At 40.6% G+C, this 25,030-nt stretch overlaps 1 protein-coding gene across 2 annotated transcripts in view; it reads right to left on the bottom strand.

Moving 5' to 3' along the window:
* DNAH3 (dynein axonemal heavy chain 3) overlaps positions 1–25,030 on the bottom strand; it is a 207,683-nt gene that overhangs the window by 142,540 nt on the left and 40,113 nt on the right. For both annotated transcript variants that reach the window (XM_050772636.1, XM_050772637.1), the window contains exons 14-18: positions 22,373–22,557; positions 20,359–20,482; positions 13,824–13,977; positions 12,526–12,670; positions 1,709–1,920 (exon numbers count right to left, since the gene is read on the bottom strand). In XM_050772636.1, the coding sequence (XP_050628593.1) occupies positions 1,709–1,920; positions 12,526–12,670; positions 13,824–13,977; positions 20,359–20,482; positions 22,373–22,557 (820 nt within the window). The remainder of the gene's footprint in view (positions 1–1,708; positions 1,921–12,525; positions 12,671–13,823; positions 13,978–20,358; positions 20,483–22,372; positions 22,558–25,030) is intronic.

Below are 25,030 nucleotides of genomic sequence, written 5' to 3'. Positions count from 1 at the left end.
ACCCTCCCCCATCTCTATTTTAAAAATTAATTAAAATTACAATTAAAAAATATCCCAGCCAGGTACAGTGGCTCATCCCTATAATCCCAGCACTTTGGGAGGTTGAGGCGGGTGGATCACCTGAGGTCAGGAGTTCAAGACCAGCCTGGCCAACATGGTGAAATCCCATCTCTAGTAAAAATACAGAAATTAGCAGGGCGTGGTGGCACGTGCCTGCAGTCCCAGCTACTCATGAGACTGAGGCAGGAGAATTGCTTGAATGCAGTGAGCTGATATCACGTCACTGCACTCCAGCCTGGGGGACACAGTGAGATTCCATCTCAAAAAAAAAAAAAAAAAAAAAAAAAAATAAAAAAAAAACAACAAAAAAAAAAAAAAAAAAAAAAAAAAAAAAAGGAAAGAAAAAACCGAAGTCTACTCAGACAGCCTGTCCCTTCTCTGTACAGCACTCCACCCTTTGCTTAGGTCTCAAGTCTCAAGACTTTTTGGGCAACTGAAAGTAGCTCCTCCCTACAAAAAAACCCTGACTCTCTCATGTATTAAGAGAGTCTTCCTCTGTCTTCCTAGGGAGAGCAAAGTGCTCCTTGTCACTGTGTTGTCACTGGGTCCTTTCAGAGAGAATTTCCTCAGTCTTATATGTGGCTTTTTTTTCCCCCTGTTTCCCAGGCTGGAGTGCAGTGACACGATGACAGCTCAATGCAGTCTTGACATCCCTGGCCCAAGCAATCCTCTCACCTCAGCTTCCCAAGTAGCTGGGACCACAAATGTACACCATCACGCTTAGCTAATTAATTAATTAATTAGGGAGAGATGGGGGTCTCACTATGTTGCCCAGGCTGGGCTCAAACTATCCTCCTGCCTCAGCTTCTCAAAGTGTTGGGATTGTAGTCTTGAGCCACCATGCCTGGTCTTGAATGTGGTTCTGAGAGGGGGAATTATAGGCCAAGTCAGAGAAGAATCTGCCCAAAGAAAGACATTTTCACTTCCAATTCCACACAGAGTGACTCTCTGGTAGAGGATGTTTCAAGGCCATTGCTAGCCCTTGGATGTGACGATTATTTTAGAAACACAGTGAGTTTTCTTTTTTCTGCTTAGTGTTCACACCACGCTTATCACCCTCACACTTGGTTCCTTATAAAAATCCCAGCTATTTTTAAGGAGAAATTTATTATTCTAATTTGTAGCCCCAAAGGGCTAAGAGAAGAGTGCAAAATTATTTCTGAACCTGTTTGACAATGAAATGCCACACCAAAGTCATCCTAAGTGGGAATCATCTGGTATTATCAGCAACCCCCAGGGAGGGATGTGACTTTCTTTTTTGTGCATCCTAGGTCAAGGAGCAAATCAAGATCCTCTCACTGTATTGAACATCCTTGTTGCACCTCGGAGGCTCTTGGCCTCCAAAAGCCCATCTGCTTAGGAAGCAGGAAGCAGGAAGGAGACCCTTTGTGACCATTGGCTGGAACAACACTCAGCGAACCACAAGCAATGGGGGTTCCAAGGAAAGGGCCAACCTGTTCAGGGGGCAGGGAGTTCATTCTCTTCCTTCAGAAGGCTTGCCATTCTCATTTGCTATCCCTTTGCCCTTAAGTAGATTATCCTTTCAGAAAGGAGAAGCTTGACCTAGTAATATTTCCTGCCTTCCCAAGGACAGCCAGGGCCAGGCCTGGGTTGGGCTGCTTGGGGGCGGGCAGTGATTGATAGAAACCTGCTGCCAGTGCCGGTCTTTCATTCCTGGGTTGCAGGAAATACTGAGGATGGGAATGTACTGCTTGAACTTATCGATCTTGATCTTCAAATTCTCTGCTAAGCGCCTGGGTGCAGGCACATCAGATAAGGTCTTGACCAGTTTATACGTTGTCCTCCACATATTCCCTATCTCCTCTGCAATTTGCTCAGCATTCAGTAAGAAGAGGGGTCCTGAAAGAGAAGAGTGAGGGAAGGGTCAGACCATCATGTGGATGTTAGTCATGCATACCTTTAATTCCCTGAACTTAGAGCTGTGCCTCTTGTCGTTTAGAGACTGGAACACATATAGGCTTTGAGGATCTGAAACCTGCACTTAGCCAGTGGAACCTTTGGTATGATATATGACTTTTCTAAGCCTCAACAGTAACTCCTGTGACACACGGGTAATAATGGATACCCTGGAGGGTGATTGTGGAAATTCAGTGAGATAATATATAGTGGCTAACATAATGCCTGGCACATAATGGATGCACAATTAGCATATCAATAGTTTTTTGTTTTGTTTTGTTTTGTTTTCGGCCAGTTGCAGTGGCTTACACTTGTAATCCCAGCATTTGGGGAGGCCAAGGTGGGAGGACTGCTTGAGCCTAGGAGTTTGAGACCAGGCTGGGCAACATAGTAAGACCCTGTCTCTACAAAAATAAGAAGAAAAATAAAAAATAAAAAAAATTGTTATTGCTTTTAGAAGCTGTTATAATAGTAATAAAAAGTGCTTCACAAAAGCCGTGAAATATTAAACACTGAGGAAAGGTGAATGGAGATATGAGAGGTCTCCATTTTGTTCCGGCAATTTTTATGTAAGTTTGAAATTATTTTAAAAACAGGGCACGGCACAGTAGCTCACATCTATAACCCCAGTACTTTGGGAGGCTGAGGCAGGCAGATTGCTTGAGGTCAGGAGTTCAAGATCAGCCTGGGCAACATGATTAAACCTCATTTCTACTGAAAATGCAAAAAATTAGCCAGGCGTGGTGGCACGCTCTGTAGTCCCACCTATTTGGAAGGCTGGGGTGGAAGGATCACGTGAGCCCAGGAGGTGGAGGTTGCAGTGAGCCAGGATAGTGCCACTGCCCTCCAGCCTCAACAGAGTGAGACTCTGTCAAAAAATACATATATTTTAAAAACAAAGAGTAACACCTCATTGTTTAAACTTGCTCCAAAACACTAATTTCCTTCCCCTTCCTTTATTTTGCTAAGAACCTTTAGCATTTGGGTTTCATACCTGGCCAAGACCTTTCCATGCTACTGCCCCTGCTTGGATATTTCAAATTGGTATTAACTCTTGCTATGTGATGTTGCTAACTTACTCAAAGACACTTTTCTTTCAGGAGTGCTGAAACTAAATATAACTTCATTAATTTCACATGCTTCATCAACCCAACATTTTTGTTAAGTAATCAAAAATTTAAATTAAAAAAAAAAAGTATCTTTCATGCACCAGGAAATATTGTAGGTGCCCGGCTAGAATAGAAAGGCACCTACGCGACAAGTGAGTAGCCTCTACTTGGGAGGGTTTGGCTGAATTATCACAGTGACTTTCCCAGTAGGATGAATAAATTAGGTAAGGCTAACACTTCATTGTTCCCACTCTATAGCTGTAAGAGTGAAGCACAAACAGAGTGACTTGCCTGGGTTATTTGCAATCACTCAGGCAAAAAGGAGTAGTAGAATTTCTGTTAGAAGAAATTTCCCTCTGGTTATGATTATCTAGAGACAGCCTGAACTGACAAATCTATATCTACAACAAGAAAGAAGAATATAAAACAATCCAGGGATTTTAGACACTGCTATTTGAAGAGCAGTTATGGATTCCTTTATCCACATGCCTTGGTAGCTTCTCACCTCATAGCTTATGGCAAGGCTATATTCTGAAATTCTAACTCTGATCTTAAAGGATGAGACAGCAGGTGGAAATTTTTGTAGCCCTGTGGATACAGTCAACTCAGTCAAGATTCAAATATGGAGGTTGCAGAAAATATTAATAACTTCTAGGGTCCCATCCAGTCCGGACATTCCAGAGTTCTAAGAAACATTGCTGAAGTCATTCTTCAAGGTTCCTGAATGATCTTCAGCCCCATGAATGTAAACAGATAACTTTTAGGCAAAGAAGCAATGTGAGGCCATGCAACTAACCACGTCTGCCTATTCTAACTCCCACTAAATGATCAAAGGCAGATAATAAAGGAAAAACATGTGTCTCTACTGGAAACTAAAGAAGGTGCCATCCAAATGTGAGCTACAGGGAGAGATTTCTGTAAGATATTCATAGTAGTTTTCCAAGTTTAGCAGGCATCAGAACTGCCAGGAGGGCTTGTTAAAACACAGATTTCTGGGCCCCATTCCCAGAGTTTCTGAGTCAGGTCTGGAGCGAGGCCTCAAGATTTTGCATTTTTAACACATTCTCAGTTAATGAGAATGCTGCTTTGTCCTGGAACCATACTTTGAAAGCCACTGCAGGGGTAAAGTGGAAGCGACACTCACTAGGAATCCCATTGCAGAACTTGCTGCTTATCCATGGAGAGGGATATGTCTAGCAAAGTAACAGCCCTGCCAAAGCTGACTTTTAACAAAGGCAACTTGATCCCTTGATAAAATATTCCATTCAATAACAGCAGAGTACACATTCTTTTTTACTGCAAATAGAACACTTACCAAAGTGAATCTTATTCTGAGTCATAAAACAAACCTCAATAAATTGAAAAGAAGCAAAATCATGCAAAGTGCCTTTTATGACCATAATGGTATTAAATTAGAAATAATAATAAAAACATAACAAGAAAATTTCCAGTGACTAGAACATTAAACAACACACTTATAAATAATCCATGGGTCCTAGAGGAGTCTCAAAGGAAATTAGAAAGTACTTTAAATTGAACAAAATTTGTAAGGTACAACTATAAAGGAGAAATTTGTAGCATTAAAAAAAGGAGAACGTTCTAAAATAAATCATCCAAGTTTCTACCTTAAGTAACTAGAAAAAGAAGAGCAAGAGAAACCAAAGGTAGCAGAAGGAAGGAAATGATAAAAATAAGAACAGAAATCCATTGAAAACAAAAATAATAAAAAAGATTATTGAAACTAAAAGCTGTTTCCTTGGAAAAATAAAATGATAAAATGGTTTATCATTGGAGTATAAGGCTGGTTTAATATCTGAAAATCAAACAATGTAATATACAGTATTAACAGTCTAAAAAAGGCCTAAAAAAAGACGAACTTCTAGCAAGACTGGTAAAGAAAAAAGAAAGAAGATGGAAATTACCAATATCAAAAATAAAAGATGGGATATCACTACTGACCCCTCAGACATTAAAAGGGTAATAAGGGAATGCTATAAACAACTCAATGTATATAAATTAGACCACTTTTTTTTTAAATGAAGCCATTCCTCAAGAACTACAAACTTCCAAAAACTTACTCAAGATAAACTAGAATACCTGAATAGTTTTATAACTATTGAAAAAATTGAATTTATAGATTAAAAATTTCCAAAATATAAAAACTTCAGAATCAGATGGTTTCACTGGAAAATTCTGCCAAACATTAAAAGAAAAAAAAACACACAAACAAGAAAAGCTGTATAATCTCATCTAAAAAATAGAAGAGGAGAATACATTTCCTAACTTATTTTAACAGGTCAGCAATACCCTGATATAAAAACCACACAGATATATTACAAACAAAACAAAACAAAAACCAAAACCCTACAGACCAGTATATCTCATAGACACTAAAATTCTCAACAAAATATTAGGCATGGAAACTGAATCCAGCAACACATGAAAAGAATAATACACCATGTCCAAGTAGGGTGTATCATTGGAGTGTAAGGCTGGTTTAATATTTGAAAATCAAACAATGTAATATACAGTATTAACAGTCTCAAAATTTTCTGTAATTTGCAACAACATGGATGGAACTGGAGGACATTATGTTAAGCGAAATAAGCCAGGCACAGAAAGCCAAATACTGTGTGATCTCACTATTTGTGGAATTCAAATATGTCAATTTCATAGAAAAAGAGCGTAGAAAGGCAGTTACCAGAGGCTTGGACGAGGGGGAGAGATGGGGAAGGAAAGGAAAGATGTTGATCAAGGGTACAAAGTTTCAGTTACACTGGAGAAACAAATTTTAGTGATCTATTGTAGTGCATGGTGACTGCTGTTAATAATTATTGTATATTTCAGTTGAGTGAGGTGGCTCACACCTGTAATCCTAGCACTTTGGGAGGCAGAGGCAGGTGGATTGCTTGAGCTCAGGAGTTCAAGACTGGCCTGGGCAACATGGCAAAATCCTGTCTCTACCAAAAATACAAAAAATTAGCTGGGTGTGGTGGTGAGCATCTGTAGTCCCAGCTCAGGAGGTTGAAGTGGGAGGATCACTTGAGCCTAGGAGGCGGAGATTGCAGTGAGCCAAAGTTACATCACTGTGCTCCAGCCTGGGTGGCAGAGCAAGACCCCATCTCAAATAACAGTAATAAGAATAGTAATAATAATGTCTTGTATATTTCAAAGTTCTAAAAGAATAGATTTTAAATATTATCACCAGAAAAAAAAAAGGATAAATTGGTGAGGTCATGGATATGTTAATTAGCTTGATTTAATCTTTCTATGATGTATACATAGATCAGAATATCACATTGAACTCCATAAATATACGTAACTACTTGTCAACTAAAAATAAATAAATAAAAATTAGAAAAAAAAGAAAGAGAAAGAAAATCCACCAGAATCAACAAAACAAACTCCTGGAACTAATAAGTGATTGCAGCAGGAGCACACGATACAATATTAACATTAAAAAAAAAACATAAAAAAATAAAAAAATTTAAAAAACATTAAAATATTAACATTAATATTAATACAATATTAACAAAAAAAAAGCACAGGATACAATATTAACATTAACATTTCCAAGATAGCATCAATGAACAGTGGAATTTGAAAGTAAAAGCATAGCCCAGGCGCGGTGGCTCATGCCTGTAATCCCAGCACTTTGGGAGGCCGAGGCGGGTGGATCATGAGGTCAGGAGTTGGAGACCAGCCTGACCTAACATGATGAAACTCTGTCTCTACCAAAATTACAAAAATTAGCCAGGTGTGGTGGCATGTGCCTGTAATCCCAGCTACTCAGGAGGCTAAGGCAGAAGAATCACTTGAACCCAGTAGGCAGAGGTTGCAGTGAGCCGAGATCACGTGATTACACTTCAGTCTGGGCAACAGAATGAGATTCTGTCTCAAAAGAGAAAAAAAAAGAAATTAAAAGCATAATACTATTTACATTGGCACCCTAAAAAGTAAATTTGTACTTGGGCACAAATCTACCAAAATATTTGCAAGATCTATATGAGGAAAACCACAAAAAACTCTGATGAAATAAATCAAAGAAGATGTAAATAATAGAGAGATATTCCATAATCGTGGATAGGAAGACTCAGTATTGTTAAGATGCCAGTTCTTCCCAACTTGATCTATAGATTCAACACAATCCCAGTAAAAATCCCAGCAAGTTATTTTGTGGATATTGACAAACCGATTCTAAAATTTATACAGAGAAGTAAAAGATCCAGAATAGCCTACACAATATTGAAGGAGAAGAATAAAGTCAGAGGATTGATACTACCCAGCCTCAAGAGTTACTATAAAACTATAGTAATCAAGAAAGTGTGGTATTGGCAAAAGAAAGTCACATAGATCAATGGAACAGAATACATAACCCACCCAGAAACAGAACCACACAAATATAGTCAACTGGTCTTTGATAAAAGAGCAAAGGCAATATAATAGAGAAAAGATAGCCTTTTCAACAAATAATGATGAAAAAATTGGACATCCATATACACACACACAATGAAGAATCTAGACACAGATCTTATACCCTTCATAAAAATTAACTCAAAATGGATCACAGACTTAAATCTAAAATGGAAAACTATAAAATTCCTAGAAGATAACATAGGAGAAAATCTGGATGACCTTGGATTTGAGAATTATTTTTTAGTTACAACACAAAAGGCACAACACATGGGAAAAAAATGATAAACTAGGAATGAAAAGATTCTCCCCTGTAAAAGACACTGTCAAGAGAATTAAAAAAGCCACAGTCTGGAAGAAAATATTTGCCAAAAATAAAATCTGTTAAAGGACTATTATTTAAATATGCAAGGAATTTTTAAAAATTCAACAATAAGAAAACAAAAACCTGAGACTTAAAAATAGGCAAAAGCTCTGAACAAATGCCTAACCTAAGAAGATATACAGGAGGCAAATAAGTATATGAAAAGATGTTCAATATCATCGCCATTAAGGAACTAGAAATTAAAACACAATGAGTGGTTGGGTGTGGTGGCTCATACCTGTAATCCCAACACTTTGGGAGGCCAGGGTGGGAGGACTGCTTGAGCCCAGTAATCTGAGGCCAGCTGGGGCAACACAGTGAGACCCTCATCTCAATTTAAAAACAATAACAACAACAACAGCCAACAATGAGATACCACTACACACCTATTAAAATGGTCAACACTCAAAACACAGACAACACTAAATGCTGGCATGGATGTGGAGCAACAGGAATTCTCATTTATACTGGTGGAAATGCAAAATGGTACAGCAACTTTGAAAGACAGTTTGGCAGTTTCTTACAAAACTACGCATGTTCTTACCATATAATCCAGCAATTGTGCTTCATAGTATTTACCTTAAAAAGTGAAATTCAAAAACATACATCATTTACAAGTATTATTCCAAAAAAGGAAATACTTATGTATAAATTTAACAAAATACGCACAGGATCTGTATGCTGAAACCTGCAAAACACTGATAAAAAGAAGTAAAAGGAGACCTGATTGAAGAGATACAAAGTGTCCACTGATTAGAAGACTCAATGTAATAAAATGTGAATTCTTTCCGAATTGATCTATAGATGTAAAACATTTCCAACAAAATCCCAGCAGGATTTTTTGGTATGCACAAACAAACTGATTCTCAAATTTATGTGGAAAAATAAAGGGATGAAAACAGTGAAAATAAAATTTGAAAAAGAAGAATTAAGTTAGAAGAATCACACTATGTGATTTTAAGACTTTCTATAAAAATACAGTTGTCAAGTTGATGTGGTATCAGTGAAAGGCTTGACATATAGATTGATAGAACAGAGTAGAGTCAAGAAATCAACCCACAAAGATATGGACAATTGATTTTTGACAAAGATACAATTCAGTGGACAAAACAAATTAATTTTTTCCAACTACTGGAACCATTGGACATTTATATATAAGACAATGAACTTGAACTAAGCCTCATATTTAAAAAAATTAACTCAAAATGGACCATACGTCTAAATGTAAAACCTAAAACCATAATAATTCTAGAATAAAATACAGGAGAATATCTTCATGACCAGGGTTAGGCTAAGAGTCCTTAGAGATGATACCAAGAGCACAATCCATAAAAGAAAGATTGATATGTTGGACGTCATCAAAATTAAAACCTTTTTCTCTGTGAAAGACACTATAAACAGAATTAAAAAACAAGCCACGGACTTGGAGAAAATATTTGTAAATCACATATCACACAAAGGGCTTGTATCCAAAATATGTAAAGACCCCACAAAACTCAACAGTAAGAAATCAAACAACCAATTAAACAAATGGGTAAAAGACTTGAACAGACACTTCACCAAGAGGATATACAAATGACAGGTATGCACGTTCAAGAAACGTTCAAGATCATTAGGCATTGGGGAAATGCAAATTAAAATCATAATGAGACACCACAACTACTTATGAGAATGGCTAAAATAAAAAAAACAGGCCAAGCACAGTGGTTCACACCTGTAATCCCAGCACTTTGGGAGGCTGAGGCAGGTGGATCACCTGAGGTCAGGAGTTTGAGACCAGCCTGGCCAACATGGTGAAACCCCAGCTCTACTAAAAATGCAAAAATTAGCCAGGTGTGGTGGCATGCTCCTGTAATCCCAGCTAAATGGGAGGCTGAGGTGGGAGAATTGCTTGAACCCAGGAGGCAGAGGCTGCAGTGAGCCGAGATCACACCACCGTACTCCAGCCTGGGTGACAAAGTGAGACCCCCGTCTCAAAAAAAAAAAAAAAATACGGACAATACCCAGTGGCTGGTTGATAATGGTTTGGCTGTGTCCCCATTCAAATATCATCTTGAATTATAGTTCCCATAATCCCCACATGTCATAGGAGGGATCTGGTGGGAGGTAACTGAATCATGGGGTCGCGTTTTCCCATGCTGTTCTCATGATAGTGAATAAGTCTCACGAGAACTGATGGTTTTATAAAGTGCAGTTCCCCTGCACATGCTCTCTTGCCTGCTGCCATGTAAGATGTGCCTTTGCTACTCCTTCACCTTCCACCATGATTGTGAGGCCTCCCCATCCATCCATGTGGAACTGTGAGTTCATTAAACCTCTTTTTCTTTATAAATTACCCAGTCTCAGGTATTTCTTCATAGCAGTATGAAAATGGACTAATACACTGGTGAAGAGGTGGAACAACTGGAATTATCACACGTTGGTGAGGGATGCACAATGGCACAGCCACTGTGGAAAACAAAAGTTGGGCATTTTCTTATAAAGTTATACTTTAAATATAATTCAGCAATCCACTCCTGGGCATTTACCCTAGAGAAATAAAAGCTTATATTGACACAAAAACGTTGACATAAATATTTACAGCATCTCTATTTATAATAGTCTGAGAGTGAAAACAGTGGGTAAATGGTTAAGCTGGTGTATCCATAGAATGGGATACTACTCACAATAAAAGGAAATGACCTACTGCTACATCCAACAACTTGGATGAATCTTAAAGGCAGTATGCTGAGTGAGGGAAGCAGTCTTGAAAGATTGCATACTGTATCATTCCATTTATAGGAGGAGCCTCAAAAGGACAAAACTATAGGAACAATGAAGAGATCAATAGTTGCCAGGGGTTACAACTCTGGGGAGGATTTGACTACAAGGAGACAGTCCAAAGAAATTTATTGAGTTGATGAAATTGCTTTGTTTTCTGATTATAGTAGTGTTTATGTGAATGTAAACATCTGTTAAAATTCATAGAAATGTATGCCAAAAATGTCCATTTTAATGGATATAAATTTAAAAATAAAATGTAAAATATTTTTAAAATACAGTACCTATTTCTAATAAAAACACTTGGTAATTTACAAATTTTTTTTTTTTTTTTGAGACAGGGTCTCGCTCTGTCTCCCAGGTTGGAGTGCAGTAGTGCCATCACAACTGACTGCAGCCTCAACCTCCGAGGTTCAAGCGATCCTCCTGCCTCAGCCTCCTGAGTAGCTGGGACTACAGGTATACACCACCATGCCCAGCTAACTTTTTCATTTTGTTTTTAGTAGAAATAAGGTCTTGCTATGTTGCCCAGGCTGGTCTTAAACTCCTGAGCTCAAGTAATCCTTCCACCTTGGCCTCCCAAAGTGCTGGCATTACAGGCATGAGCCACCATGACCGGCCTTTTTGTGTTTACAAATACTGAAGTACTAGAAATTTGCTAAAGGCTCAACCTAAGGGTCTCTGATTTTTTATTTTTTTGAGACAAGGTTTTGCTCTGACACCCAAGCTGGGGTGTAGTAAGCAGATCATAGCTTACTGCAGCCTTGATCTCCTGGGCTCAAGCGTTCCTCCCATCTCAGCTTCTTGAGTAGTTGAGACTACACATGCACCACCACACTTGGCTAATTTTTTATTTTTTGTAGAGACAGGGTTCTCACTATGTTACTGAGGCTGGTCTCGAACTCCTGGGCTCATGCAATCCTCCTGCATCAGCCTCCCAAAGTGCTGGGACTACAGGTGTGAGTCACTACACCCAGACAAGGATCTCTGATTTTGTCCTCTGTTCTTAAACACCCGCCATAGGTGATATCATTCATGGCTTTGATTGTAATCTACACATCAATAATTCCCCAACATAAATCCCACCTTCCAAATCTCTCTCCTAAAATCCACCCTGATATACTCAATTGCTAGTTAATATTCCCATTTGATTGTTTCCAGATGCCTCAAACTCAATGTATTCAAGTTGATGGGTTGTTTTTTTGTTTGTTTGTTTTGTTTTGTTTTGTTTTTTCCCCAACAAATCTGTCACTTCTCTTGTTCAGTGATGGTAATACCTACCAAATTGCCTGAGTCAGTCATCTGGAAGTTGGTTCTTTGCTGTTATTATCCTCACTCATCCCTGAAGTAAGAGAACCAAGTCTTGGAGAAGCTAAGTAACTTTTCCCAAAGGTCAGCTAGTAAGTTCTTTAAGCATTAAAATTCTTACCTTTGAGGCAATAAAATTCTTACCTTTGAGAGGATAGTAACTCTCTTCCTCCCTGCCCCTTAACCCATATCGGATCAATCATTAAGTCCTGTTGATTCCAACTCCTCAATACCTTTCTGGACCCCAGATCGTAGAGTAAAAGGGTAGTTTACAGATGTCTATGGCACGCTGGCCTTTCCTGAAGCAGCACCATCGTGAAACTGCCATCTGTTCTCCCACCATCTGCAACTCTAAATCGTGACTCTGGGTGGCTGCCTATTGTGTTTTACCCTGGAAATAGATCTGGCTCTTTCTCCACCTTCCATTTTTATTATCACATCAGATACTTTTGACTGTGGCTGCCTTAATCTGGAGTGTCAGAATCTGATTAAAAGTCCAGCCAGATTCTTAAGTGCAAACCATATTTCAGAAGCGGCTGGGTGGATCCTCCACCCCATCCCCATCTGTCCCAGCAGAGTGAGATCACCACATACCATTCATCCATTCCTCCGACTTGGTGCTGAACTCATAGGCTGTCGACCACAGTTGTTCATAAGGCACTTTGTTCGTCAGCATGGCCTGCAGAAGAGGGTAGGTACTCTTCTCCTTTTCCAATAGCTCTTCCTCCTTATTGATCAACTGCAAGGCAAAAGGAGATGCTGTTTATTGGATGGGTTGTTCTCCTAAACCCTAGAAGGCACCACGGCAAACTCCTCAGTGCCTTGAAAACCAAGTGGAGGGAAATGCTTATTCATCTGGAGAGTAAGAGAGGAAACTAAGGTATGAACTAAAGCAAGAATGTCCCTCTGCCACCTCCAAGGACCTTGACAGCTGAGGTCTGTCTGGCTAAAACTGCAGAATAATCAGCTACTTGCCCTGTCATCTCTGTTTCCACTCTACGACAGCCATATCTCCGCTTTCATAATTTTCATATGTACTTTAGCTACATATATGATGTTACCTCCTTGTACTGACTTGCCTTGGAGGTAAGAATTTTAATGGTTAAAGAACTTACCAGCTAATCTTTGGGGACAGTTACTTAGCTTCTCCAAGACTTAGTTCTCTTACTTCAGGGTAAGTGAGAATAATAACAGTACCTAATCCAAAGATGCATTAGAGGCATTAAGTGAAATATCGCATATGAAGCTCTTGACCATTGCTGAGCACATAATGCTCAATATACGTGAACAATTACCTTACTATACTTTCTTCTTTGGGTGCTCAGAAATTAACAAAGGGAAAGGTCTGGCGTCATAAAGGGATGTGGGAAAAGTTAGTTGCAAGTACCAGTGAGCCAGGTGTGGTGGCTCATGCCTGTAATCCCAGCACTTTGGGAGATTGAGGCAGGTGGATCACTTGGGGTCAGGAGTTCAAGGCCAGCTTGGCCAACATGGCGAAACTCTATCTCTTTGTATGGTACTAAAAATACAAAAAATGAGCTGGGCATAGTGGCGCATGCCTGTAATCCCAGCTACTTGGAAGGCTGAGGCAGGAGAATCACTTGAACCCAGGAGGTGGAGGTTGCAATGATATGAGATCACTCTACTGCACTCCAGCCTGGGCAACAGAGCAAGATCTTGTCTCAAACAAAAAAACAAAAAAAAACAAAACGAACAAACCAAAAAAAAAAAAAGAAAAAAAGAAAAGGAAAAAAGAAAATACCAACGAAAGAACTGGCCAATGAGTTAATCAATACTATCCACCTAGTAGATGCTCTTAGGAAATTCACAACCAAGTATCAAAACCGATAGACCAGTACAGCGTCATAAGTCCCCATCTCAAGATCCCAAACCTCAAACTCTGCCAACGCCTGATTTAGGTTCTTTGAAAGCTCATTCAGCTTTTCAACATTGTGCTTCATTTCTTCCGTAGTCATCACTTCACGCTTCCTAAAACCTTCCAGTTCTCTGTGGTAGCCCTCAAGTCTCGACTCAAATTCTGAGCATCTGAAAGTAAAGACAGCCTGGTCACATTTGAACTTTGCATTCTGTGCACTTTCAAAACATCAGCACTGCTTGCCCATATTTAAGCCTGCAGAGATTTGATCAGGTACCTGCAGATTTCCTACCCCAATCCTCCCCACTCCATCTTTCTTTCTCTCTCTCAAGATAAATGAAGATGAAAAAATAAGTTAAACTACCTGTAAGACCACCTCCCAGAAATGGAGCTGTTGTGAGCCTGTTGGTGGTTAAACATTTCCAGGTATTTTCCTGTACAGGTAAATATGTATACGATATACGTACACATATACATACTGTTTATTCATTCGGCCATTAGACATTTATTACTGAGTGCCTAATATATTTTATAACCGCCCTAGGCATCAGGAATATATTTGTGAAGTATGCTATTAAGTTCTCTACCTTCATGGAGCTTGTATTTTAACTGAAGGAGACCTAGACAATAGACATGGATGGATGGATGGATGGATGGATGGATGGATGGATGGATGGACGGACGGATGGATGATGGATGAACGGATGGATGGATGGATGGATGGATGATGGATGGATGGATGGATAGATGGATGGATAGATTAATGAATGGATGGATGGATGGATGGATGGATGGATGGATAGATAGATGGATGATGGATGGATGATGGATGGATGGATGGATGGATGGATGGCTGGATGAATGGATGAATAAATCCACAGACAGGACAAACAATAAAATATTTCTGTTAGTAATAAAAGCTCTGAAGAAAATCAAACAGGGCAGAGTGACTAGCGGACGGAAGTGGAGGGCTACTGTAGCTAGAATGATCAGGAGAGACTTTTCCAGAGATTTATCAACTTCATCCATATTATCAACAAAGCAGGTCTCAATGAGAACTGCTCCCTTTTTCTAATGAGGTAGAATAATATAGTGTGAAGTGGACAGGGTCTTGAGACAAACAAGCTAGCTTCAAATTCCCACCTTGCCACTTAGTAGCTATGTAGTCTTGGGAAAGTCGCTTAAACTGTCTGTGCCTTGGGTAGATAAAACAAGGATAGAAAAAGTACTAGCTTAACAGTTAAAGTCAACGAAAATAACAACAACAAGGAAAGCTCAGAATTGAGCCTTGTATACATTAGTCAATACATAAGTGTTTGCTCACATTCACTAAAATGGAAACTATAAATACAGTTGATTTTTACTTATTTATTTATTTTTACCCAGCTCTGTTTAAGGAAATAAAAATCTGTCTTGTCTCCTTAATTCCTTGTTGTGTCTTCAGCAGTTAGACCATCTGATACACAGCAAATAATCAATACTCTTTGAACAAATAAGGGAACATGTCATTGAGATCAGCTATAGTGACATTTCATAAATTTGGTTATCCTAAGAATGCTCAATTCTGTTATGGCAGTTTTAATGTTGCTTTTTTCTTAAACACAATTTAGAGAATTTTCAAGTGGTTTGAGTCTCTCTCTCTCTCTCTCTCTCCTTCTCTCTCTCTCTCTTTCTTTCTGAAGTGCAGTGGCACAATCTTGGCTCATTGCAACCTCCGCCTCCCGGGTTCAAGTGATTCTCCAGCTTCAGCCTCCCAAGAAGCTGAGATTATAGGTGCCCACCACCACACCCAGCTAATTTTTGTATTTTTCATAGAGACAGGATTTCACCATATTGGCCAGGCTAGTCTCAAACTCCTGACCTCAGGTGATTCGCCCACCTTGGCCTCCCAAAGTGCTGGGATTACAGGCATGAGCCACATATTCCGGCCTCCATTCCTTTTCTCAGCTTTTTATTTTTGTTCTGTAATAAAATGTAATTTTAGATTCAGGTCTATGTTCATTTTCAGGAATATCCTTAGTGTAAAAACGTTTCATTCATTCACTCATTAAAATGGTGAACATCCACTATAAGCAAGAACCATGTTCTATCCGAATCCTTAAGCTTTGGTGAAACACAATGTCGGGTGCTCTCCCTAAGTAAGACATCTTCTCTTCTTCCTCCAGGGTGCCAAAGCATTTTCCTTTGCTCTTTTATGGCAGAGAGCAGCAGCTCACATCCCTGAGTCATCCATGGTGTAAATTTCATATAACTTCCAGAACCATGGAACCTACCACTGAGGTGGATGAAATGACGGGGGAGAGGGGCAAGGCTTATTATTCTTCTGTTGTCCACGCAATTAGGTGCTGCTAAGTGCCTTTTCACATCATTAAATTCTTTTTGAAGCTCCAAATACCATACTCACCTAGAAATCTCTGATGAAAGCAGTTTTGAATTCCTTTCAGAGGGCAACAGCATGTAAGCTCAGTGATTACCTTAAATTATTACTATTATTATTGTTTCTAATTTCTTTTTTTTTCTCTTTTTTTTTTTTTTTTTTTTTTTTTTGAGACGGAGTCTCACTCTATCGCCCAGGCTGGAGTGCAGTGGTGCAATCTCGGCTCACTGCAAACTCTGCCTCCCGGGTTCACGTCATTCTCCTGCCTCAGCCGCCTGAGTAGCTCGGACTACAGGTGCCCGCCACCGCACCCGGCTAATTTTTTGTATTTTTAGTAGAGACGGGGTTTCACCGTGTTAGCCAGGATGGTCTTGATCTCCTGACCTTGTGATCCGCCCGCCTCGGCCTCCCAAAGTGCTGGGATTACAGGCGTGAGCTACTGCGCCCAGCCTATTGTTTCTAATTTCTTATAATTGCTAAGTACCTTATAGTTTCCAAAGGACTTTCATGTCCCTGGAACACACACACATACAAACAAATGCTCCTTTACTTACAATGGGGTTACATCCCTATAAAGCTATTGTAATTTGAAAATACTGGAAATTGAAAATTCATGTAATACACCTAACCTACTGAACATCATAGCTTAGCCTAGCCTACCTTAAATGTGCTCAGAACACTCACATTAGTCCACAGTTATCATCTAAGACAAAGCCTGTTTTATAATAAAATGTTGACTATCCCATGTAACTTACTATATACTGTACTGAAAGTGAAAAACAGAATGGTTGTATGGATACTCAAAACATCACTTTCACACCATCAGAAAGTCAAAGAATCGTAAGTTGAACCATCGTAAGTCAGTGACTAGCTGTGCGTATGTGTGTGTAGATATGTAAATTCCATACATATTTCATATAAATAAATTCCAATATATTATAGTCCATAGAATAATACAATCATTAGCAAATAGTAGGCACTCAGGAAGTTAGATTAAATAAGAGTTGCATTTGTGGGACCATTTAGAGCATACGGGGAGGATTCTAGCAGGAAATAGAATTCATTCCCATGTTCAAAGAAAGACACTTTAAGGGTTACTTGCAGGGGTGAGATATGGATAGGATTAAAGGAACAAATAGCAGACAGTGAGGCACCCAGAGACTAGCATCAGAGGGAAGCCATTAGGACCCCCAGGCTGGGGACAATGGAAAACTGGAACCATGGAGGAGGAGGCATTGACATCAGAGGGATGCAGGTACTGCCTCTGAGCCAGGCAGGGAGGGAGAGGAGGAAAAGCCCGATAGCTACTCTCCAACCTCCTGCAGGGCTCCATTGACAGGGCCTAGCCTGGATCCAACAGACAAGAGAATCCAACGCTGCAGATTGGGCATCACCTTCCAGGTGCAGAGCCAGAGGGTGGGGTCGGGACAGCGAATGGAGAATAATCAGCATGGAACCCCAAAATCATTAATGTGGGCTGGGAAAATAAAGCCAGGTTTCTTGCAGAGGAAGCAAGATTGTTTTCTCACGAGATGGATGGATGCATGAATACAGTTTAATCCATCTCACAGGCTATTCTCAGGATTAATGCAAAATGATGAACATAAGGATTTAAAGGTTCACCGAAGAGAGGGCTAAGCCCAGGGCTGCCCTGCTGAGCCTCTTCTAGAGCTGCCCTCTGCTGGCCTCTGCTGTTAAGAGCTGGGGAACCGGTGGATGAGATAGATCAAGCTGAGAGTCGCCCCTCAGAAGGATAAAAGGACACTCTCCTTCTCTCGTCATAAATGACAATCGTTCCCATTCCTCACAGAGCCACCCCTCACTCCTCCTAACTTCAACAGCATTTACCGTCTCTAATTGGTCTTGCGGTAATATTCTAAAATCACACATTCGAAGTTGATGGGTTGGAAGTTGAGAAGCATTTTTCTCCCCCACAGAGGTCACTGTTCAAAGGGAGAAGGAAGCGGACAGCTTTGGGATTCCTACCACATACTGGTTACCACCTAAGCACAATCTCAGATCATCTCATTTCATCCTTCAGCACCATAAAATAGGATCTGATTCTATCCTGTTCTCTCAATGAGGGGCACAGAGGCTCAAAAAGATGAAGGAATTTGCTTCTGTTCACTTATCCAACAAAAAAATGATTTTGCCACCCAAGTCATAAGTTTACCTATATAACAAACCTGCACATGTACTCCTGAACCTAAAATAAAAGTTAAAATATATTAAAAAGCAAATAAAGAAATTGCTGGGGAAACATGATTTTATTTTCTGGTTGGACATAAAAAAAAGTGGTAGATATAACTCAGCCATAAAAAGAATGAATTAACGGCATTTGCAGCAATCTGGATGGGACTGGAGACTTTATTTTATTTTATTTATTTTATTTTATTTTATTTTATTTTATTTTATTTTATTTTATTTTTTGAGATGGAGTCTCGCTCTGTTGCCAGGCTGGAGTGCGGTGGCGCCATCTTGGCTCACTGCAACCTCTGCCTCCCGGGTTCAAGCGATTCTCCTGCCTCAGCCTCTCGAGTAGCTGGGACTACAGGCACGCATCACCACACCCAGCTAATTTTTGTACTTTTAGTAGACATGGGGTTTCACCATGTTGGCCAGGATGGTCTCGATCTCTTGACCTCATGATCCGCCCACCTTGGCCTCCCAAAGTGCTGGGATTACAGGCATGAGCTACTGTGCCCGGCCAAGAAACTGTTATTCCAAGTGAAGTAACTCAGGAATGGAAAACCAAACATCGTATGTTCTGACTCATAAGTGAGAGCTAAACTATGAGGATACAAAGGCATAAGAATGATACAATGGACTTTGGGGACTCCGGGGAAAGGGTGGGAAGGGGGTGAGGGATAAAAGACTACAAATTGGGTTCAGTGTATACTGACTGGGTGATGGGTGCACCAAAATTTCAGAAATCACCATTAAAGAACTTACTCATGTAACCAAATACCACTTGTTCCTCAAAAATCTATAGAAAAAAAAAATCGGTTCCACAGAAGAGGGTGTAGAGGGTGTGTTTGGGGGTCTAGGGGGCAGGGTGGGGGAGCTGGGACATATATGGGGATTCTTTGTACTTTCTGCTGAATTTTGCTGTGAATATAAAACTGCTCTAAAGCATAGTCTATTAATTTAAAAAGAAATCAATTTCTTCCATCAGGCTAAATTCTAGGCTCCAGGGCCAGTATCCACTCAGGTGGAGGGAGGAAAATACACACATACACTCACAAACACACATATACATGCGCACACACACACATTTTTTGCACTCCCTGGGGAGCACACTTAGGCCATATTTTCCAGGTAGCAACTACACAGGTTGACCCTTCAGCCCAAACTCTCCCATTCGGTGTAGAAATCCCTGCTTTTATCTTGAAAGTATTTGCAGGAATTATGGTAGCTCAAGTTGGGAGTGGGAGTTTCTTATGTGAAGGGGACAGGGTAATTGATATGAATCTGCAGGTCATAATCCAAATGTGAACCTGGAATGGGTGTGTGTGTATGTGTGTGTGTGTGTTTGTAAAACCACGTGCATGGCACTTGGCCTGCTTCCCTTGACATTATTGGATTTGTCAGTATGTCTATATTTTCTATGTCACTGGATTAAAATCTTTATTTAGCAGCCAAACACACATATATGTCTAGAATACAGCATAGCACGTCATGAAAATCCGCAATAAATACCAACTGAATTGACAAATAATGAATGAGTAAGTGATTACAGCCACATTAGCTCTGAACAAGTCCAGCTGCAAAATAGGCAATTTCTCAGCCCCCCTGCCAAGCCTTTATTATCTCTGTCTTGATATCCTACAGATCTGTGGTCTCCAATGCAAGGCTGACAACTTCACTGTTATTATTGGGGAGGCCATTATAACATGCCACTAGTTTCGCCTTTTTCTCTCTACACCGCCAGAATGCAATTATTCGAGGCAGGAAGGGAAGACATTAGGAGAGGTTACTACAGTGAAGCAGTCTTATAGAAAACATCCCTCAGTGGGAAACCAAAGGAAATTCCTTCTCCACCAATTGTTTTCAGACTTCGCCCACACATTGCTGTGGAGTGGGGTGGGGGATGGTTTAGACAGAACCAGGAACCTGCGGCATGGGTGAAGAAGTCAGGCCTCATTTCCAAAACAATCCCAGACTCTCCCGGTACCTTTTAATCAGATCCATTTCTGCCTGATCCCTCTTGTGAAGGAGCAAGTTCCGGCTGTTTTCAAAGATATCTTCAATCTGGTCTGGCCAGAGGAACAGAGTGCTGTTCAATTTGATGTCCTCATCTGCAAAACACATACTGTCTGCTCGAGGACACTGTTTAGCATAGGTCGGGTCAGCATGTGGTGAATTAATTAGGCAGAACAAGAGGTCATCAGGAGTGGTGTGGGGGTGGCAATGAATACATGGATGAGTGACAGCGACATTTGTCGACATTTGGCCAAGCTAGAAGGTAGATGATATTATCATCCTCGTTTGCACAGATGGCAAACACAGCCATTGAGCGTACTGGTCAAGGTTACACTGCTAGAAGGCAGCAGAGAGGAATTCAAATCCAGGTCTAACTAATTCCAAAGCCTACGTTCTAACCTCTCTGCTTGATTGCCTTCCTAGGCTAGGTCTGAGTCAAGTCAGAAATCCAGGATGATGCTCTGGTTCCACAATTCAAACTATTTCACTTCATCTGCATGTCGGTTTCCCTTTTGGTTAAATGGCAGCCATGGTATCAAAGTCAAATGCCCCACCCATTTTATGACTCTGGTCAATTAAAATGTCCACGCTGGGTTTCCTTTGTGAATTGCGGGAGGCAGAGTCCACAGTGAGAGACCACAGTGTATCCAGGGGTCAAGGGCACAGTTCATGAACATGCAAGTGGATGGTTAGGGAACCACTTTTCACTCCCAGTCCCCACCTCTCCCTCCCGTCAACCTCCCCCGACATCCATACATTGTGAACACCAAGTAATTCACAGGTATTTTCAGATAGAAAATGACTTGTTGAGAGCTTGTCAACTTTTCTTTCAGAATCTGCTTCTCATTTCAAAACTCTAACTTGGCCCAACAAGCTTTCAAGGAGCCCTGACTATTTATTTCCTTTTATAGTATGCGGGAGCATGAAGGAAAGTGCCTCAGCCTCTTCAAAAGTGGGATTGATGAAGATTACAGATGGGTGGCCAGGGGCTGTGGCTCATGCCTATAATCCCAGCACGTTGGGAAGTCCAGGCAGGCAGATCACTTGAGACCTGGAGTTCAAGACCAGCCTGGCCAACATGGAAAAACCCTGTCTCTACTAAAACTAAAAAAATTAGTTGGGCATGGTGGCACATGCCTGTAATCCCAACTACTCGGGAGGCTGAGGCATGAGAATTGATGGAACCCAAGAGGCAGAGAGGTTGCAGTGAGCCGAGGTGGTGGCACTGCACTACAGCCTAGGTGACAGAGCAAGACCCTGTCTCAAAAAAAAAAAAAAAAAAAAAAAAAGATTACAGATGAGTCAAATCTACTCATTTAAAAAAAATGATTCTGCATTTGGAAGTGACTTTTCCAGGAATACCAGACACAGATGCCAAGACAGGGATCTAAGAACTGCAGGTCAGCCACGCACTGTGGCTCATGCCTGTAATCCCAGAACTTTGGGAGGCTGAGGTGGGCGGATCACGAGGTCAAGAGATCGAGACCATCCTGGCCAACGTAGTGAAACCCCATCTCTACTAAAAATACAAAAATTAGCTGGGCATGGTGGCATGCACCTGTAGTCCCAGCTACTCTGGAGGCTGAGGCAGGAGAATTGCTTGAACCCATGAGGCAGAAGTTGCAGTGAGCCGAGATCACGCCACTGAACTCCAATCTGGCAACAGAGCGAGACTGAAAAAAAAAAAAAAAAAAGAGCTGGAGGTCAAGTATCTATCTGTGTCTCCTTTGTGTCTAACCAGATTCCTTTTGTGTGATTCAAATTACTGTGGATGTGAGTATAAAATTAGTGCCTCTAACATATGGGGACACTTGAAAGGCAGCTCTCCTGATACTTAGTGGTAGAATTCATATAACTATCCTTTTGCTCAACACTTTACCCCCAAATATATAAATACATATGGACTACTTGAAATGTTATGTACACAAATATAAAATATACATATAGGTATGCATTTCAATATACACACATGGCATTGGACTTACGTGGCAGGTCTGCATAGTCCATCAGGAACTCCAGCCGTTCACTTGCATCTCTAAGTTGCCTCCTGAGTTTGAACACAGTGACATTACTGGATTTCTTTAGGAATTCAATGAGGAATACCAGCTCCTTAGTGTTGGCAGGAACCTCACTGACTTTGTCTGCAATGTGGCTGTACTGATTACAAATGCTACAGAAAAGAAATAGCCATTGTCATCATTGTCATCATCATCATCATCACCATCATCACCATCATCACCATCTAAAATGACTTTCTTGTAAGACTCCATGCTCAAAAGATATAATTCCTACTTGGAAAAAAAGAACAATTTTTTTTTTAATCTTTTTCCCTGCCTGCAAATCCTTGATAGATAATATTCACATGCACACTAAACTCCAGGAATAATAACAATCGTAATGATAATAATATCTGTTCTGTATTAAGCCATTATGAAGTGCCATGCCCCATTCTAATCATTTCCATATATTAACTCATTTAATCCTCACAACAATTCTAAGAGGTAGATACTACTATTATCTACACTTCGGAATGGAAGAAAGTGACTCTGAGTAACATTATTGAAAGCAACATGGTACGCAGATGTGAGAGCCAAGATCTGAACCTGGGTTAATTGACTCCAAAGCTCATACTCTTAACAAATACACCATACTACCTTTCATACACAGAACCTAGATTTAGACCAAAACACCACCACCACCACCAACAGCAATCCCTCACATTTTGTGTTGAAATAGAGCACTAAATTAATTTTTAACCTTTTTTTTTTTTTTTTTTTGAGACAGAGTCTTGCTCTGTCACCCAGGCTGGAGTGCAATGGCATGATCTCAGCTTACCGCAACCTCTGCCTCCCGGGTTCAAGGAATTCTCTGCCTCAGCCTCCCTAGTAGCTGGGATTATAGGTATCCCCCCAACACCACAACCACACCTGGCTAATTTTTGTATTTTTAGTAAAGACGGGTTTTCACCATCTTGACCAGGCTGGTCTTGAACTCCTGACCTCATGATCCACCTGCCTCAGTCTCCCAAAGTGCTGGGATTACAGGCGTGAGCCACCGGTGCCAGCCCTGTTGATGTTATTTTTAAGACAGACAGAAACTTGAGAAGTCAGCAACCAACTTGGAGTTCAGCTGCTAACCTGGGGTGTCTGCATTCTTAGATATCCCTGGGTTCAGAATGAGGCTCCTATTTTCACTTATATTAAAAAGACCTAAGGACATTATAAATTTATTTAGATACGGATGAATACACTGATCGACTAAGGCACCATGTTGCTTTGATTTGACAGGAACAAATGGATGATTGCTTAAGGGAAAAAAATCCATGGCTCAAACTTTCCCAAGAAAGTCTCCAAGTAGGCCGGGTATAGTGGCTCATGCCTGTAATCCCAGCAGTTTGGGAAGCTGAAGTTGGAGGATCGCTTGAGCCCAGGAGTTTGAGACCAGCCTGGGCAACATGGCAAAACTCCATCACTACAAAAAAATGCAAAAATTAGCCAGGTGTAGTGGTGTGCGTCTGTAGTCCCAGCTACTTCGGGGGCTGAGGCAGGAGGATGGCTTGAGGCCAGGTCGAGGCTGCAGTAAGCTTTGATCATGCCACTGCACTCCAGTCTGGGCAACAGAGTAAGACCCTGTCTCAACTTTTAAAAGAGTATCCAAGTAGTGTGAAGGTTGAAAACCTTTTGCTATCCTCATCCCAATCCCAAACCCATATCCTATAAGCAAAGCAACTGAAGATCCAGGCTGGGCGCGGTGGCTCACACCTGTAATCTTAGCACTTTGGGAGGCCAAGGTGGGCAGATCACCTGAGGTCAGGAGTTTGAGACTAGGCTGGCCAACATGATGAAACCCCGTCTCTACTAAAAATACAAAAAATTAGCCAGGTGTGGTGGTATGCGCCTGTAGTCCCAGCTACTCAGGAGGCTGAGGCTGATGATCGCTTCAACCTGGGAGGCGGAGGTTGCAGTAAGCCAACATAACGCCACTGCACTCCAGCCTGAACAACAGAGTGAGACTCAGTCTCAAAAAAAAAGAGAAGAAAGAAAGAAGAAAAGAAACTGAAGATCCAAGAGGCGAGGCTGGGGTTGCACAGCTCATAAATAGAAGGTCTTGGATTCAAAACTAGCTATTCTGGCTCCAAAACCAGGAATCAGACCTCTTCATCAATGAGTGAGAAAGCTGCTTGCACATGGACTTCGAGGTCAAAATGAACTCAGTTAATTCCCAGATATGCCACTGCCTAACCTGTCAGAGTCTCAGTGTCGTATAATGAACAACGTCTTAGGGTTGTCGTGAGTTCTTGAACAGATCTATTCTTTGCAGAGTACTTATTCGTGCCTAGACTATCCAATGTGCTGGGAGGATGCCATTAGTATTATGATTAATTTGCTGATGATTTTCTGATATGTATTTTGTAAAACTTAAAGTACTATAAAATGCTAAAATTATACATATATGAATAATATATAATATTAATAGTGGTGATTATTACTAAATCATTTTATTTTATATTTGTTTATTTTGAGGTAGGGTCTTGCTCTGTGGCTCAGGCTGGAGTGCAGCGGCTCAGTCATAACTCACTGCAGCCTTGAACTCCTGAACTCAAGTGATCCTCCTGCCTCAACTTGCATATCTCTCCTCTTATT

This window comes from Macaca thibetana, chromosome 20 (genome assembly GCF_024542745.1).
Source record: "Macaca thibetana thibetana isolate TM-01 chromosome 20, ASM2454274v1, whole genome shotgun sequence".
Taxonomy (NCBI): domain Eukaryota; kingdom Metazoa; phylum Chordata; class Mammalia; order Primates; family Cercopithecidae; genus Macaca; species Macaca thibetana.
The sequence above is the reverse complement of the archived record's forward strand: the minus strand, read 5'-3'. Positions and strand labels throughout refer to the sequence as shown.